We start from the raw sequence: 17544 nt of genomic DNA on the forward strand, positions 1-17544 counted from the left end.
ACAATAACAAGTTTGGGTTATCATATTGGTTCTAGTAATGACGGTTCATTTTCAGGATTTCTAGAGACAGAGGTAGCAGAGGAACTGACTTGGTTAAACATAGCAAGGTCGAAGCTGACAATTACAGGCCGGTCAGTTTAACATCTGTTGTGGTGAACCTAATGGGAATCACTCCTAGAAAGAAAGATACTTGATCACTTAAAAACACACAATTTAATGGACCCAAAGCAGCATGGCTTTACTGAGGGCAGATCACGTCAGACTCATCTGATTGAATTTTTGAGTATATCACAAATTTTTTGGAATCAGGGTGGTTCTGTGAACATAGCCTATTTTGATTTTAGCAAAGCATTGAATAAAGTTCCACATAATGATCTAATACAAATGTTGTGCAAGCTAGAACTTAACCCTTGGGTGATTTAGTGTTATATATATATATATTCATGGCGTATATACGTATATATAGTAGTCCCAGCTTGGCTACATCTGTGTACTGTGATTAGACTGGGGAACACAGATCAGGCTGAAACTATGGGAAGTTTTGCAACTTCTGGACTTTGAACTGGCAGCAGTAGAAACCACTTTTCATTTCAGAGATCAGAAATGCTTGAGATCAATGGAAAGGCTGCTCACTCTTTACCAAAATAAGATCATTGGTCGGAATATTTTTGGATACTTCATTTATATCTCAGTCTTAACCCAGATTTCATTAAAAAAAAATCTTTGAAGGGTCAATCTGCACCAATCTGATATTTTAAGATCGTTATGGATGCTGCAGTGTTAACCTACCTAAAGGATTTTGATCATTCTCTGAGGTTCCAAAGATATCTAGCATTGCCAAGCCTGCTTCCTTGCTGCAGAAATGATATGGGTATCATCTTTTTACTATTGAATTTATTTTGTATTTCTATGAATGTGGAGGTGTGGCTACACCCTTAGGTGGGTGGAACACCCACATGCGCAATGTGGATGGATCCCAGAGCCTTGAACTCAGGGCAATCTCATGACTGCAGGCTCCAGGAGGTATAAAACACCCCAGAGGTAGATCAACAAATAACATTTCACCTATAACTGAAGTATCACGTTTGGGTAGACTAAGTCTTTAATACAGCGAAGAGTACATAATATTTCTATATATACAGGACAGCTTCAAAACCACCATGAAAGAAACTAGACCGACCCTGTGGCTTCTGTGGACTTGTCTAATCCTATTCTTCTTGTTTATCAGCCAGACCATTGCAGTTCAGAAAGAAAAAAAAGGTAAGGAGAAATCTTGTGATTTCTATGGTTATACTATATAATTATCTTTTTTGTTGCATTCTAAATAATAACATTAATGCAAGGTGAATTGATTGTTTCTTTATCTGTTTATGTCACTGTCAAATCTAGGCTGGGGCAAAAGGTGACTGGCTCTTAAAGCAGAACTCACAAAATAACCTGTTGCTGTTAAAGAGATTTTCCCTTACTTTCTGTCTCAGAAACTAGCATTACCAGAGAAGAAAGTGGGGGGAAGTCTTCCAAAGGTAGCAAAAAAAAAAACCTGAGCGTTTTTTTTTGGTGTTGCACTTTAACCCAAACATAAACCCTAACACAGTCTTTAATCCACAGACAAACATTATTTTATCATGACAGTAAATATTATGTTTACAGCAAGAAATCATATTATTGGCAATAGCATTGGTAATAATTTGGGTATGCACAAGATTTTAACCATTTGAATATCGGACACTTTCACCCCATTTCTGCACAGGCCAATTTTCAGCTTTCAGCGCTGTCACACTTAGAATGGCAGTTACTCAATCATGCAACACTGTATCCAAATTTCATTTCATAAATGTTTTGAGACAATTAGTGGTTACTTTTGGTGGTATTTAATTACCACTGTGTGTGTGTTTTTTTTTTGGTATATAAACAAAAAATACTGAGAATTAAAAAAAAAAAAAGTCTTCATTTCTGTTATAAAATTTTTCATAAATGTATTATACTACATTTCTTTGGTAAAAATAATCCACATCAGTGTATATTATTTATTCTGTGTGAAAGCGATAGAGTCTGCAAATTATGGGATATACTGTATATTTTAAAGTTGATCAATCCTGATGTACTGACAGCCTATGTCATTTCTTGAGACTCTAAAATGCTTGGACAGTACAAATACCCCCCACGTGACCCCTTTTTGGAAGTAAACAGTCCAAGGTATTTAGTAAGAGGCATGGCGGGTTTTTTAAGTTGTAATTTTTTGTAAATATTTTTGGCAAATGAAGAAATCAAATAAAATTTGGTGTTTTTTTCACTTTTCTTTTTACATACTGTCACCAATGCAGTATAGCATCATCATATGACTGGTGTGGCGGTGATCAGGGATCTTTTTTTTTTAATATATTTTTTACATACTGTGAGCAGAGAAGTGCAGTTTTCTCACTGTGACACTGTACTATTCTGGGCAGGTAATCAGGATTATTTTTTTTTCCACCATAGATGTTTATAACAGTGATGATCACTGTAATAAGCAATTACTTTTATGAATGGTTCATTGCCATTGTGTATTATTGTGATAGCTGTGATTGGCCCTGTCTATGCCATGTGATCACTGTGACCAATGACAGAAATCATCACAAAAGTACACAATGAATGGCTGTGAATGAAAGCCATTCATTGTATACAACTGTCAAGTGATTGCTGTGGTTAGTCACAGCGATCACATGGTACCGGGGCAGGCCCAGTACAATGATCTGTCTTTTACTCTGTCAGGTGCACACAATGAGTGACAGATTGTGCTACAGTGTAGAACCTAGGGTGCATGTTAGGTGTGTGGCTGGAAGGATGTCATATAATGCCCACCCAGGATTATAAAGCACCCACTCAGCTGTCACTTGACTATAGGCCAAGCGAAATGTAGTTAAAGAAATATTAAACCCTCAGTGTTGAAAGCTTTACACATTGAGCACCAATAAAATAAACATTCCCCAATAAATTATCTGTTAAAGTTCTTACCCCAGTACTTGCAGTTTACAGCTTTTAATGCTGATTGCTCCTGCACTTTCTGTGCTGTTCCTCTCAAATTCACCGGAAAGAGTTAACAGTAGACAATGCAGTCTTAAGCTTTAGCTCCCCTGTGTCAGTAAGCAGCAGCTGCAGGGGAAAGGAGAGAGCACCAACAACAGCTGGGCCATGGGAGCCTATGGGTGACGTCAAGTCTTACAGAATTCATAGATGTTGTTGAGAGTTGCCTCACACAGGGAAGCCAAAGCTGCAGGATCATGTGACTGGATCAAACTGTATTAAAAAAAAGCTAATTATACAGATCTTTTTTACACGGGGTATGCAGGATAGATAGGATGGGGGGGGGGGGGAGGAAATGTTTTTAAAGTTTCTAAACCCACAACAGTAAAATCAGTCTGTATATTCAGTAAAGCATTCTTGTTATACTCACTGTGGAACCTAAAGGGTTAATCCTCCACATTGTGTAAAAAGGCTCTTTGATCCTGTCTTCTCTGATCCTCTCCTTCTTCCACTGCCCCTAATCTATCTCCTGATAGTACAGAGCCTTTGGTGTCACTCTGCATTTGCTCAGCTTGGTGTGTTTTGCTACAGATTTTATATTTTCTTGGGAGGGTGCATGTGATCAGCACAGGGCCAATCAGTAATGTCCAAACAGAGGGTCAGGAGTCCTGCCGTCTCATAAAACAGTCAGAAATAGAATGAAAACTCCCCCTACAAGCTTTAACCAGACATTGATAAAAGTCACAAGACTGCTATATACTGCTGGTAAGAAAAAGTATTTAGTATTTGATATTAAAAGATTACTAAAATAATTACATTACAATGTTTTGTGTACTGCGGGAGACCAGTGTAGCACCCTCCTAGGTAGGTAGGTGCTAGGTAAACGCATCTAATGCTTCTTCTGCTTATCAGGGGAGCCTGATCTGTTAGGTTGCCTATTGCATGTCTCCAGGTGTGATTCACTGGGTCTGAGGGAGCGTCCCCACTGCATCCAATGGGGGAGCTTGCTGGACAGTGGATGAAACCCAGCCAGTGACACATCCGATTTTATGGCAGTCCCAGTGGGAGGGCACCACCGCAGTGCATCCTGTGATTGACCATAAATACTGAGGGGACATGTGACAGGGCATCTTTGGTGGGAAGCAGAGTCCCAGGAGGAGGCTGAGGGCTGTTTCTCCTCCTTCTGTATGAGGAAGGTGGTCGGCATAGTGAACCAGGTGTGGAGCTGAGCTGCAGAGGACCCAGTGGAGCTGCTGGCAGAGTCTCTTGGGAAAAACAGTGCCCGTGAGTACCGGGAGATTTGCCAAAGGGTCTGCCCAGAAAGGGGGACCACTCCAATGAAGTCAGGGGATCAAGGAGCTAGCTCACACAGAGAGTGTTACAGTAAAGGGTGTGCTGTGTAGAGAAGAATAGGGATAAAGGGGGTGCCAGGAAAGGCCCTGAAGAGTGTTCTACAGTACAGTACAGCTTCTCTGACTCAGTTCATTCATTTCTTCTTCACTGCCAGTGACAAGATGAAGCAGTGGCCTTGCCGCACTCAGCAATATCTAGTCATCCCAGCAAATTGTGCATAGTTATACAAGTTAGAGTATCCCACTCATCCCTTCTCCTATCCAAGTTCTCAATAAAACAACAAAAAACCAAAACCTCTAGACTGTCTCCTGACTGAGCCAAAGCACTTTGAAAAAGCTAAACTGTCATGTTGTTGCTAAGGGTAACCCAGGGGAATCCGTAACCAGCAGCTCCCAAGGGAGTAGTGCTATATTTGGGGGCTCGTCTGGGATGTAGCCCTGGGTTAAAGTCCCGGTTGCTAATGGCAACGGCCGAAGAAAATTTTCAAAAACGTAATTTTTGCTTCAGAGATTGTGTTCTAATGCTCAATACAAGTGTGCGGCCTGCTCTACAGGAGATAGGGAGAGTGGGGTAAAGAGAAAATTGCACAATAATGGTTGCCTGTGGCAACGGATGGATTCCAGTCAGAATTGCAATCTGTAGCTACAAATGCCAGAAAGTCTTCCGTCTAAGTTATAAATTATACATTCCTGTCAAGTACCGGGAGGCAGGAGAAAGGCATCTTTTTGTGAATATGGACTGTGTCTGCTTTACAGTAAAAGGTGAAAGTGTGGACAGAGAAAATGGGCCAGGGGCCGCATGTGTGCCAAGACTACATTCATTCTATATAGTGGCAGTGTGGATACTGTGAAAAAATCTGTCGGCCATGCAGTTAATGACAGTGGGACATTTTTCAGAGACAGTTTGGTGACGGGCCTTGCTTGTGCATGTGCTGGGAAGAGAACTGTTGACCGTGCATATGACAGCGGGACAATTCTCTGGACTGGCTCAAGGTGATGGAGGTGCAGCTGGAGCCCTGCTACAAGCAAGAAGAGTGGATGCGTGTCTGGTGAGGGGCATGGTCCACTTTGCAATAACTTCCATGTCAGATAAGTTGAGAGAGAGCGGCATTGGAGGGGTTACTGCACCACGTGGGAAAACAGGCACTTAAAAGTTCTGCCTAGCAGGAGGAGCCACCACCAGAAAGGAAATGTGGGTGTAGACATTTCTGCCAATCAGGAGTGAAAAGGGAAGTCCATAAATAACTTCCGCCTTTGGGTGTGGCTGAGATGGAGGCATGTGCGCAGAGAAGCAACATGAGAGTGCCGGAGAGAGTCAGAGCGCATCAGCGATCGTTCCACCTGTTGGCAGAGAACCTGCTGGGCAGACCCAGGAGCAGACCGGAGAGCCAAAGACATCCATCCTGTTGGATGCAGGAGTGTTGATGGTGCCCGATGGAAGACCTTTTACGCTATGCACTGGAGGAGGCGTGAAGCACTTAGGCCTGGTATGTCCCCAGTGTTTGAGTGTGACTATGCGGGTGCAAGCGTGGAGCCAGTGTGGGCATTGCGGCCATCTGCTACTGTGGGCGGAGAGGAGTGAAGGTCAGCCCAAGAAGTTATGTGCGTCATGGGAGACCGGAGTCACTCAGGCCTTGTCGGCTTTGGAATCAGGGCCTCTCCAGGGTCGTGGGAGAGGAGTGTTCAGAGTAATGATGCAGCTGGAGGCCATACAACCTGGCAGTGGTCCAGTATGCTCATTGAAGGAGACCCGAATGTCAGAGCAAGGATGCATGCAGGTAGTGCGGGCAGGGGAGTGGCCACCTGATGCAATGAAAGCTGCAGCAGCAGAAGTAAAGTCTGCTCCCACTAAAATTGAGGAGAAGAGATGGCCAGCGGTGACCAGGGCTGCTAAAGCGAGTGCAAGCAGTGAGGAAGAAGCCGGGGTCATTGATGTGGGGTCTCCTAGATTCCAGAATCAGTTTGGGTCCCTAGAAGAGGGAATTGATGTCTAGAAATCAGAAGATGAAACTGAGTGGGACTGGGGATCTGAGGAATGGAACAGTCCACCTTGTCCTGATGAGTTAGAAATGCCAGATGAAGAGACCAGAGACTCTATGGTGAGGGAAGAGCTTGCCCAGATTCTGGGGTTCTACAGGGCCTATGCTAGTCGGGTCCCAGATTTAACCCCACCCAAGAACTATGCCCGGGCTCGGGATCAAAATGAGGCCTACGACTCTCTTATCAGGCGTGAAGAGATCCCATTTTCTCCAGCTGGGAGAGGGAACCGCAAAGCCCTTCCCAGGTTTACAAGGATGCAGCAGTGGCTGCAAAGAATAGTTGCTTTGGAATATGGGTACGATTACCCTTATGCTCCATAGGAGGTCATGTTAGAGATTGTGACAAGAAGAGAGTCCTGGTGTGATGAAGTCATATGGGACTTCATGTTTGTCCCCAAGCCTCACAGAAATTCCACCAGGATAGATTTCTGGAAGAAATTCTTATCAGTCAAGACCCAGTGGAAGCTCCAAAAAAATAAGGTGAATGAACCACCTTTCTCCTGCGCTCAGATAACAAGGCTCCCCGACTGCTCTTTCCACGGGACTTTACAAATGGCGTCTCGGATGGCTACGGTCTTGCTGCCCTAAAGGACTTGGGTAGTCCAACAGTACTGCAAATAAAAAACACAAAAAAAGGGCGCACCGACCTAGCGCATTATCCTCAATAATGGCTTTATTGTTAAAACATAAAAATGGCTACTCACAAACATAGGTGAGCCACAGTGGCTCTGAGGAAGAGGCGTATGCCTCGAAACGCGTCAGACGTCATTCAAATAGGACTATGGACAATCGTATGGACTACTCCTGATACTCAAGTTTTTGAGTTCGATATGATTGATTTTCACCTATGTTTGTGAGTAGTAATTTTTATGTTTTAACAATAAAGCCATTATTGAGGATAATGCGCTAGGTCGGTGCGCCCTTTTTTTGTGTTTTTTATTTGCAAGACCCAGTGGAACCATGGGCGGTCCATCTACTTGGACCGAGTGGAGATGGATCGGGCCAGGCCTGGTCAATCTGCATCAAAGATGAAAACGGGAAACTAGTAAGAATCCCCCATCCAGATTACTACATTTTAGGAGGATTCTCAAGAGAAGAAATTTAACAGAAAGTGGCTGGCTAGCCTATGTTCGGGACTGAACCAGGCAAATTATTCTGATGCTGTTGGGGCATATGTCCCCTTTCCATTACCCCCTTCCCCTTCTATCCTTGCAGAAGAGGTTGGGGAACAAAGAGACACCATCATTTGGACTCAAATTAGAGGGCCGTCCCTTTCCAGAGTTTTTTTATTTGTGGGAACAGATCCTTATTGCTGTTCCAGAGACCCTTTGGGCCGGGATTACGGATTACAAATAAAATTGAAGTGTTCGAGATTCTACCTCAAAATTCCGGATGAACTACTTAGGACAATGGGCCAGATCTGGAACTGTGTCAGCGGCTGCCCTGGAAGAGGCAGGCTGCCTACCAAGAGTTCAGTGGGTGGTGCCCTGGTGTCATTGGGGACCCCTGAAGAGACTCTTTTTTCCCTTCATGGGGTTGTTTGGTCGCTCAGGCTCCAGTGACCGACCCCCTGCAAGAGGACTGCAATGGACTGAAATAGGTAGTTAGTGGCAGGTTCAGGACCACCTTACAGGAGAAGCTGATTGGAAAAGTTAGGGATATAGGATGAGAAGTTTGCCCCTGCGGAGAGGGTCTTCTCATCATCTCAGAAGTTCAGATAGTTGTGGCAACTGTATGCTGATAAAGTGCTTAACCTCTTTTCTTTCTTTTACAGGTGGCAAAGTTTTAACCTCCCTGGCGATCTGATTATGTATAGATTTCTGTGCTAAAAGCGGTACATTGTTTCGCATGGAAATCTGTTGTTTTACATTTTAAAACTCACCTTCCCCTGCGATCCTCCCTCGCCGTCCTCCCCCCGCCGTACTCCCGCTGTGTGCTTGGTCGATGCCGGAACCTGTCTCCCGGTTCCCTTCCCTGCGTGCGTTACGACGTGGAGGGGTAGAACCGGCAGCAATTTCAAAAATATAAATACACTAAATGACATGATACAAAGCTGTGATGAATGGATTACACTGTATCATGCCATTTCTCCACAGGATTTCACCTTGTGACTTTTCCAGTGCCCTGCCTGTGCTTTTCCAGTTCTTTGTGCCTGGAAAATTGAGAACGACCATGGCATCCAAAAGTGTTCTTTTTGCTCAAAAGCGCTTTTACACGAACTGGAAAACAGCGACAGCAAAACGGAGTTACTTGAAGAACTGAGCAATAGCGAGTCGTGGAAAAATTCGTCATCAGGTTTGGAAAGTGACGACAGCAACGATTCTAATGTCTCTTTCTTTGTTTTAAATGTTTTTATTGTTTTTTTGTTTAAATACATAGAAGAGAAAGAAAAAAGAAACATAATAGAAATTTACATTCATACATAATATATATATATATATTGTGAGGGATTAGCTCGGTGGCGGGTGTGGATGACCCCTTGGGGGGTGCGTTTTCCCAGAGAGGTAGCCGACAAGTGCTTGCAAACAAACAGTGTGGTTTATTAAATGGTGTTTTCTTCACCAGGCTGTATGCAGCAAAACATCCAAAATAAAATAAAACAGAAAATAAATCCTTGCCTCTGTGGGCGGCTACCTTCTCACAACTGGAACCTGCCTAAGTGTCTGTCTCCAACCTACCGTCGGGCAGACTTCCTTGTCCTACAGCGGACACTCAATAGTCCTTTTAAAATAGCTTCACAGGGCAACACAGTCCTTTGTTTCTTTCACATCAACAGTTCGTCTTCTCACCTTTGAGACGTATTCACCCTTGGTTACCGTCCCGGGCACACATCACTCCGGGGGGTCTTCTCCCAGGCCCACACATCCTGTCGGGAGGCACACGCTGACTGTCCTCCTGCTCCCAGCCCACATGGCTTCAGGACACAGCTTCTGGAGGCAGCAAACAATAGGAATTTCTCTGAACAAATTATAGAGCCTTAACTCCCTCATTCTGAACAGGTGAAGGCCTTTCAACTTCCTGCTGGCTAGCTCTGTAGCCAACACCCTAAATTAATTAATGGACTTTCTAAATCAGGTGGAAATGTATCTCCTTCCTGTGACTACATTCCCAGATTTAGCTGACTTCCTGTCACATACCCCCCCCTCTTGTTTCAACCCTAGGGTTGGGACACATATTTCCAGGCACGCATGTGTCAAGCACTGCTGACTCACTGATAAGCCTCCTATTATCCTCAAGCTTCCGGATGAAACTGTTTTGTCATCTTCATTGACGGATTTCTCATAAATGCCACACAGTTTGTCTCTCATCTCATATACACATTCTTCAACTGCATTTTTGGCATCATTTCGCTCCTTCTCGTTTCTGTCATCTTCATTGACAGCTTTCTCATAAATGTCAGACAGCTTGTCCCTCATAACCGTCTGTCCAATCCACCACGGAGGACCGTGATCCATAGGCAACTCAATTGGGCTAGTCTTAATGTCTTCAACATTCTTAAGACGCCTCTCTCTGCAATCCATAAATGTTTTCCACAAAACTTTGAGAACCTTTGCTTCACTAAGCTTTGTTCCAAGTAGGGACTCTTGACATCCCTCTGTGACTTGAGTTGCCTCTCCATACAGCTGTACACAATCATTGACTTTTTGTTGTAAAAGGGAATGATCTTCCTTCTTGAGCTTTGCTTGCTCTAAGATGCTGTGCAGAGGATTTTCCAATTGAGACAACAGGCTGTCACACATTTCTTCAAAGTGACCCCTGTTCCTTTTCCCAGAGATATCAATATCATTCAAACATTTCATATTCATAGGCAGATCTGAAGCATTTGCACTCATCAACTTCTTAAACTTTTCGCCCTCCTGAGCGAGTCGCAGTAAAGGCCTACTATTTGATTTGATATTCAGTTTATATTTCTTGCCAAACTCTTCACAGAAGTAGCCAACCAGAACATCATCAACTTTCCTTCCACCAACATAGGGGTCAAAGGCAACAACACAGTTGAACCCAGCGATCTGGGTGGTATCCATTATAGACCTCCTCTCTGCATCAGTGAAGAAGCATGGAACTGCAACACATTCTTTTACAGGTTTCTTCAATGCACTTTCTGCTGAACTATTTGACCGCTCAAGGTCACCTAGTTCTTTTTCTCTATCTGAATTCCACATGGAATGCATCTCAAGATCACGATCAAACTTCTGCCACCCGTCTTTCACCAGTTCCATTTTGGAAACACTCCCTGAAAGGCACTTATTCATTTGCTTCAGGTTTTCACCAACAGCCTTAGTTTTCTCCACTAGGTTTTCAGCCTGAACTGAGAAATCACCACATTTCTTACTCAGCTCCTTTGTTTGCTGAAGCTCTAATGATACATTTTCCAATGCTTGAAGTTTTTGAAGGAACGGTTTATTCCAAAGGGGTGATTCAAGCCACATGTCGTCACATTTCTGAGGCTCACTCAGGACAGACCCCAAAACACTGATCCTTTTAAAAACTGCATCAGGCACACTATCCCCTCTTTGGGACAGATCCTCTGTTGCCTGGAATTCCTCTTCCAGTTCCTGCAACGGAATCTTCATCTCTTCTAGTTGCTGTTCTAAGGCTCGCTTAGACTTTTCTAGCTCCTGAACGCTTTTCTCAACCTCATCCTTGTAGCTGACCACATGTTCCATCTCTGTACATAGCTGCTTGTTAACTCTTTCTAGTTCAGCCTTAGACTCTAGAGCTTCCTCCAAAGAGCGAGCCAAGAACAGGGCTTTGCTCTCGTTATCACGCGCCTCCGTTTCTGCACGGGCGCGTTCTTCTGCATATTTTGCAGACACAGTCTTCTCTTCACCAAGCATCTGATCAAACTTCTTTTTCACATCTTCAACACACTGTAATGAACCAACGCTTTCTTCCATGCGTTTTTTCATATCCGCTATCTGAGCTTGCAATGTTGCGACTTGCTCTGATAGGTTTTTCTTTGCTTCTGCCTCCTCTTTTAATTGTTCCAGGAAGCCATTTTTCTCATCTTCCATTTGTTTGAGCTTTGTGCTAAAACTCAGCCTTTGACACCTCTCTTCCTGTAAGAGTTCCTGCGTGTCTTGCAGCTGCGATTCCAAGATAGAAAAATCTTCCGCAATTTCTCTAGATTTGCTGTCTGCTTGAGAAAGCCGATTTGTGACACTGTCCAACTCAACCTGCAATCGGTTTGCCTTCTCTGACAGCTTAGCACACAATCGGTCACCTTCTGACACCTTGACTTGCGATTCCAGAAGCTGTGCCTCTACTTTTTCCCTCTTATGTTCACAATCTCCTTTTCCCTGCATAAGAGCCTTCACCTCATTGGCTAGCATCTGGGAATAAGAATGTAATTCTGCCACACAGGCTTCTTTCTCCTTTAACTGCTGCTGGACACGTTGGGCTTCCCCTTTCCAACTTTCACAGTCCGCACGCCATTCATCTACCACATTGCTCAAAGTAGTGAGCTCATACACAGTACTCAGTAATTTAGCCTCTCTTTCACTTTTCTCTTTGTCGCTGAGAGACAATGTCGCTTTCAGAGCAACATTCTGTTCCTGCGACTCCTGCAGGTCTATTTTTGTAGCTCCCAAAGACTGAAGACTTTTTTCCAGCTGATTACGCAACTCCAACATATCAGCCATACTTTGCTTCTGCAAAGTCTGAATTTCACTTTCCTTTTCCATGAGGATGGTATCTTTCTCCATTATAGTCTCTCTGCGTTTTTGCAACTCGACCAAAAGAAGAGCAGTGGATTCTTCCCACTGTGACACATGAGACTTGAGTAGTTCATTCGTTTCCTGCAAGTTTCTATGCTCCATTTTAAGCAATTCCAAGGCTTGTTCCTTTTCTTCCATTTTCCGTTGCAAGGCATCCAACTTAGCCCTGCACACATACTCGGTTTCCTCCATACCGATGGCCTCCATTGGCTGCTGGCGTCTCTGTTTCCAGCCTGCCATGCTCTCTTGATGAGCCTTTTGTTGAGCTGCAAAGCTCTGCTGAAAATCCGCATTTGCCTGCTGTTGAGCTGCATTTGCTTGCTGTTGAGCTGCATTTGATATAATCAGATGTTTCAACATCTCCTCCATTTTGAGTTTACTTTTCATCTGAGCACACTGCGTCTCCATAGCAGTTTCATCAGTGTTGCTAGGGACAACACCCTTCCTCTTTAGTAGACTCTCTTTAGGCATGGATGGGGCTGGTTCAGACGGTAGCATCCCCTCCATTCATAGAATCCGGTCTCTCATTTCATCTATCTTTGCATTTTTCAGGCGTTTGGAACGCCCCATCTTCAATAACTCCACAAACAAATTTTTCACAGTCCAGCAAAAATTTTTCAGACCACTGTCTCTTTAACACATGTAGTTTTTCTCTCTCTCTTGCAAGATCTCTTTTCCTGCACACACAGTTTGTGCAGTCACTTGCACCAGACACAACAAAGTTCATCAAATAATTTTGAGACCGCTGTCTCTTTAAAACACTTTTTTTTTCTGTCAGGATCTTCTCTCCTGCACACATAGATTGTGCAATCTCATGCACCAGATAAAGTTCATCAAACATTTGCACTTCCTTGCAGGGATCTCTGCTTATGCCCACTGCATACCTCCACCATATGTGAGGGATTAGCTCGGTGGCGGGTGTGGATGACCCCTTGGGGGGTGCGTTTTCCCAGAGAGGTAGCCGACAAGTGCTTGCAAACAAACAGTGTGGTTTATTAAATGGTGTTTTCTTCACCAGGCTGTATGCAGCAAAACATCCAAAATAAAATAAAACAGAAAATAAATCCTTGCCTCTGTGGGCGGCTACCTTCTCACAACTGGAACCTGCCTAAGTGTCTGTCTCCAACCTACCGTCGGGCAGACTTCCTTGTCCTACAGCGGACACTCAATAGTCCTTTTAAAATAGCTTCACAGGGCAACACAGTCCTTTGTTTCTTTCACATCAACAGTTCGTCTTCTCACCTTTGAGACGTATTCACCCTTGGTTACCGTCCCGGGCACACATCACTCCGGGGGGTCTTCTCCCAGGCCCACACATCCTGTCGGGAGGCACACGCTGACTGTCCTCCTGCTCCCAGCCCACATGGCTTCAGGACACAGCTTCTGGAGGCAGCAAACAATAGGAATTTCTCTGAACAAATTATAGAGCCTTAACTCCCTCATTCTGAACAGGTGAAGGCCTTTCAACTTCCTGCTGGCTAGCTCTGTAGCCAACACCCTAAATTAATTAATGGACTTTCTAAATCAGGTGGAAATGTATCTCCTTCCTGTGACTACATTCCCAGATTTAGCTGACTTCCTGTCACAATATATACATACATATTATCATTCATTTCCAAATCAAATAAGAATTAATTATTCCTCTATCCCTTTATAAAAAAAAAAAAAAAAAACCCAGAAACCCCTCCCCACACATTTCTGTGAGATCCATGTCATTTACACACTCCCATAAAAACAATATCTATTAATGTAAGAGGAGAAGCCGGAAAAGGCGTACTCCTACGTATTTAACACAAAATTACCCATTCCAATTCTGTGAACACCAAACCCCCCCCCCCCCCCAAAAAAAAAAGAAAAGAAAAAGTGAATTATGTTATTTAATTAATTAATAATTATTTACTTGTTGTTTAACCACTTTAAGACCGGAGGATTTTCCTGCTTAATGACCAGGCCCTATTTTGCGATTCGGCACTGTGTTATTTTAACGGACAATTGTGTGGTCGTGCAACACTGTACTCAAATAAAATTGACGTCCTTTTTTTTTCCCACAAATACAGCTTTCTTTTGGTGGTATTTGATCACCTGTGCGATTTTTATTTTTGCGCTATAAACAAAAAAAGAGCAACAATTTTGAAAAAAAAAAACAATATTTTTCACATTCTGCTATATAACATTCCCAAAAAAAAAAATTAAAAAATCAAAATGTTTTAGCATTTTAGGCCAATTTGTTTTCTGCTACATATTTGTGGTAAAAAAAAATTGCAATTAGCGTATTTTGATTGGTTTGTGCAAACGTTATTGTGTTTGCTAACTACGGGAAAGATTTATGTCATTTTTATTGTTTTTTTTTTTTTTTACTAGTAATGGCGGCGATCTGCGATTTGTTGTGGGACTGCGACATTGCAGCGGACAGATTGGACCCCTGACTGACATTTTTGACACTTTTGGGGGGTACCAGTGACATTACTACAGTAATCAGTGCTAAAAATATGCACTGTTACTGTAATAATGCCATTGGCAGGGAAGGGGTTAATACTATTGGTGATCAAGGGGTTAAATGTAAGCCTAGGGGAGTGATTCTAACTGTGGGGAGGTTGGGCTTGTGAAATGATCATAGAGACATGCGATCCTATATAGCAAGATCGCATGGTCTCTGTGATCATTGCAGGCAGAAGGACGGACGGCTGTGTTTACATCAGCCGTCCGTCCTTTTCTCTCAGCGGGAGAGATCGAGAGTGTCAGGCGGCAATCGGAGCCGCCTGACACAATCGCCAGCTTCCCCGCTAACGAGCGTGGGTGGGAGCGCACTGCCCGTGGCGCACAATCGCCCCCTAGACTCTCCAGAGCAAGCGCCGTACATGTACAGGGTTTCGCCCAGGAGCAGCTGCCTGCCGCAGTACATCTGCGGCGGGCGGTCATCTAGTGGTTAAGGGAAGGAGTCTCCGAAATCCTTCCTCCACCCTATTTGTCGTGTGTTATACCCAAATTCCAAATTAAAACTAACTCTGTTCTTCGCTAAGAGAAGAAGAAAAAAAAAAACATAGCTCTGTTGGAAATTCTGAAAAATTATTTGATATACTTCCCAAATTCCACAAGCTATGTGGCAGAAAGAGACATCGGAATCGTCGCTGTCGTCACTTTCCGTACCTGATGACAAATTTTTCCACGAATCGCTATCGCTCAGTTCTTCAAGTAACTGTCTCTGTTTTCCAGTTCATCTAAAAGCGCTTTTGCACAAAAAGAACGCTTTTTGGACACCATGGTCGCTCAAAATTTTCCAGGCACAAAGCATTGGAAAAGCACAGGCAGGGCACTGGAAAAGTCACCAGGTGCAATCCTGTGCTGAAATGGCATGATACAGTGTAATACCCCACTCCCGCACTCGTCTGGGAGGCGTGTTCTTGTGGCACCTTCCCTCTTTTCCTGGTTCCATCCTGGGCTCTTGGTGCTGGTCTTCCTGGGTGAGCACGTGAAGGGATGTGTTTGTTCTCTACATGAAAATGCTGTGTTTGGATATTGATACTATGTTTATATCCCATCAGGGAATTCAGGATCATTTCTCTACTCTGTATCTTCCCCTGAAGAAGCGGTTTTCAACTGCGAAACATGTCGGGCGAGAGCCTGGTCTTAGCCTGTTGGTGTTCCAGGTTCTTTCAGTACATATGACCTGTTTTATGGAACTCATTGTGTATTATGTATAATTTGTCTATGTATATTGTTTGTTATTACTATATGCACCAATAAACTTATTGAGGTTTTACATTTTTGTAATAATGTTGTAGTATAGGTGTGCCACGGTACCATTAAACTCCCTTGAGCCCTCATATTTTCTTTATTCTCTTACTACCTTCCCCCCCCCCCCTTTATCCCTTTATTTCCCTTCTCTTTATTTTCTGGTCTTCTCATGTTCCCTTTTTTATTTCTTTTTTTCTTTGTGCTTCTGTTTGTCTCTTTCCTTTCTTTTTTTTCCCGCTCTACTTTTACTCTCATCTTGAGGCCTAGTTGTTTTCACATGTTTGTGTCCACTGTGCCGCCTGCTAGGGGTAACTCTTTGAACACTGTGAGAAGTTGAGAGCATGCAGTTAAAGCGTATTAAACCCAAAAACAAATAATTATTATATTTCAGCTTACCAATAGCTGCATTTGTTTTCTTTTTTTGTCTTTCTTTATTCTAATTTCATCTGGTAATCTTGCCAGTAAGTCTGTTGAAAGACTTATACATGTACAGGGTTTCGCCCAGGAGCAGCTGCCTGCCGCAGTACATCTGCGGCGGGCGGTCGTCTAGTGGTTAAGGGAAGGAGTCTCCGAAATCCTTCCTCCACCCTATTTGTCGTGTATTATACCCAAATCCCAAATTACAACTAACTCTGTTCTTCGCAAAGAGAAGAAGAAAAAAAAACATAGCTCTGTTGGAAATTCTGAAAAATTATTTGATATACTTCCCAAATTCCACAAGCTATGTGGCAGAAAGAGACATCGGAATCGTCGCTGTCGTCACTTTCCGTACCTGATGACAAATTTTTCCACGAATCGCTATCGCTCAGTTCTTCAAGTAACTGTCTCTGTTTTCCAGTTCATCTAAAAGCGCTTTTGCACAAAAAGAACGCTTTTTGGACACCATGGTCGCTCAAAATTTTCCAGGCACAAAGCATTGGAAAAGCACAGGCAGGGCACTGGAAAAGTCACCAGGTGCAATCCTGTGCTGAAATGGCATGATACAGTGTAATACCCCCCTTTTAGCCATATATTTGTGGAAGTACTTATAGTGGTAGGTATAGTTGTTACAAAAGGGCTAGGCCATGTATAGCCATACTTATGGGAACTTCTTTACGTACTTACCTTGTTCCACCTATGGTTCCCTCTATTGGTGGAGGATTGTATACCTTATACATTTTATGGCCATGTCTGCATCATCCTTTGTATGACTTACTTCTATACCTTTAATTATTATCTAGTTTAAGCTCTGAAGAAGGGGGCTTGACCCCCGAAATGCGTTAGCGGTCCTGATTGAAGGACTTGTTCCAGTTCACATATGGTGGATGCTTGTAACTAGTGTTGAGCGAACACGGACTGTATTATTCGTGTTCGTACCGAATAATTGGATTTTTTGTACCCTAACACGGACACGGACACTTTACTGTATGTTCGGGTAAAAATCCGTGTTCGGTCGTTTTATTTCCGGGTTTTGCATGCTTTGGCGCTCTTTTCATGGCAGGCTTTCAACAGCCAATCAACAATCGTTTAACTGGTGTGCCTTAAGCCATCCCAGCCATGCCTGCAAATGTCTCAGTAGCTGTGATTGGCCGTCTGAAGCATGTGACCAAGTCTTTATAAGTTCCAGGCAGCCGCAGCGTCTTCATTCTGCTGCTTAGATCAGGGACAGAGCACACATCAACGTGCTGGCTGCTGATTAGGGAAAGACAGGCAGGAAAA

At 43.5% G+C, this 17544-nt stretch overlaps 1 protein-coding gene across 1 annotated transcript in view; it reads left to right on the plus strand.

The window, feature by feature from the left end:
* The first annotated feature begins 794 nt into the window (after positions 1-794).
* LOC309556458 (epidermal growth factor receptor-like) overlaps positions 795-17544 on the plus strand; it is a 285296-nt gene continuing 268546 nt past the window's right edge. Inside the window, exon 1 of the mRNA XM_082258918.1 lies at positions 795-1260. Within this exon, the coding sequence (XP_082115044.1) occupies positions 1161-1260 (100 nt within the window). The 5' untranslated portion in view covers positions 795-1160. The remainder of the gene's footprint in view (positions 1261-17544) is intronic.

The sequence above is a fragment of the Pelophylax lessonae genome, assembly GCF_965119305.1.
Source record: "Pelophylax lessonae genome assembly, chromosome: 5".
In the NCBI taxonomy this organism is placed as follows: Eukaryota; Metazoa; Chordata; class Amphibia; order Anura; family Ranidae; genus Pelophylax; species Pelophylax lessonae.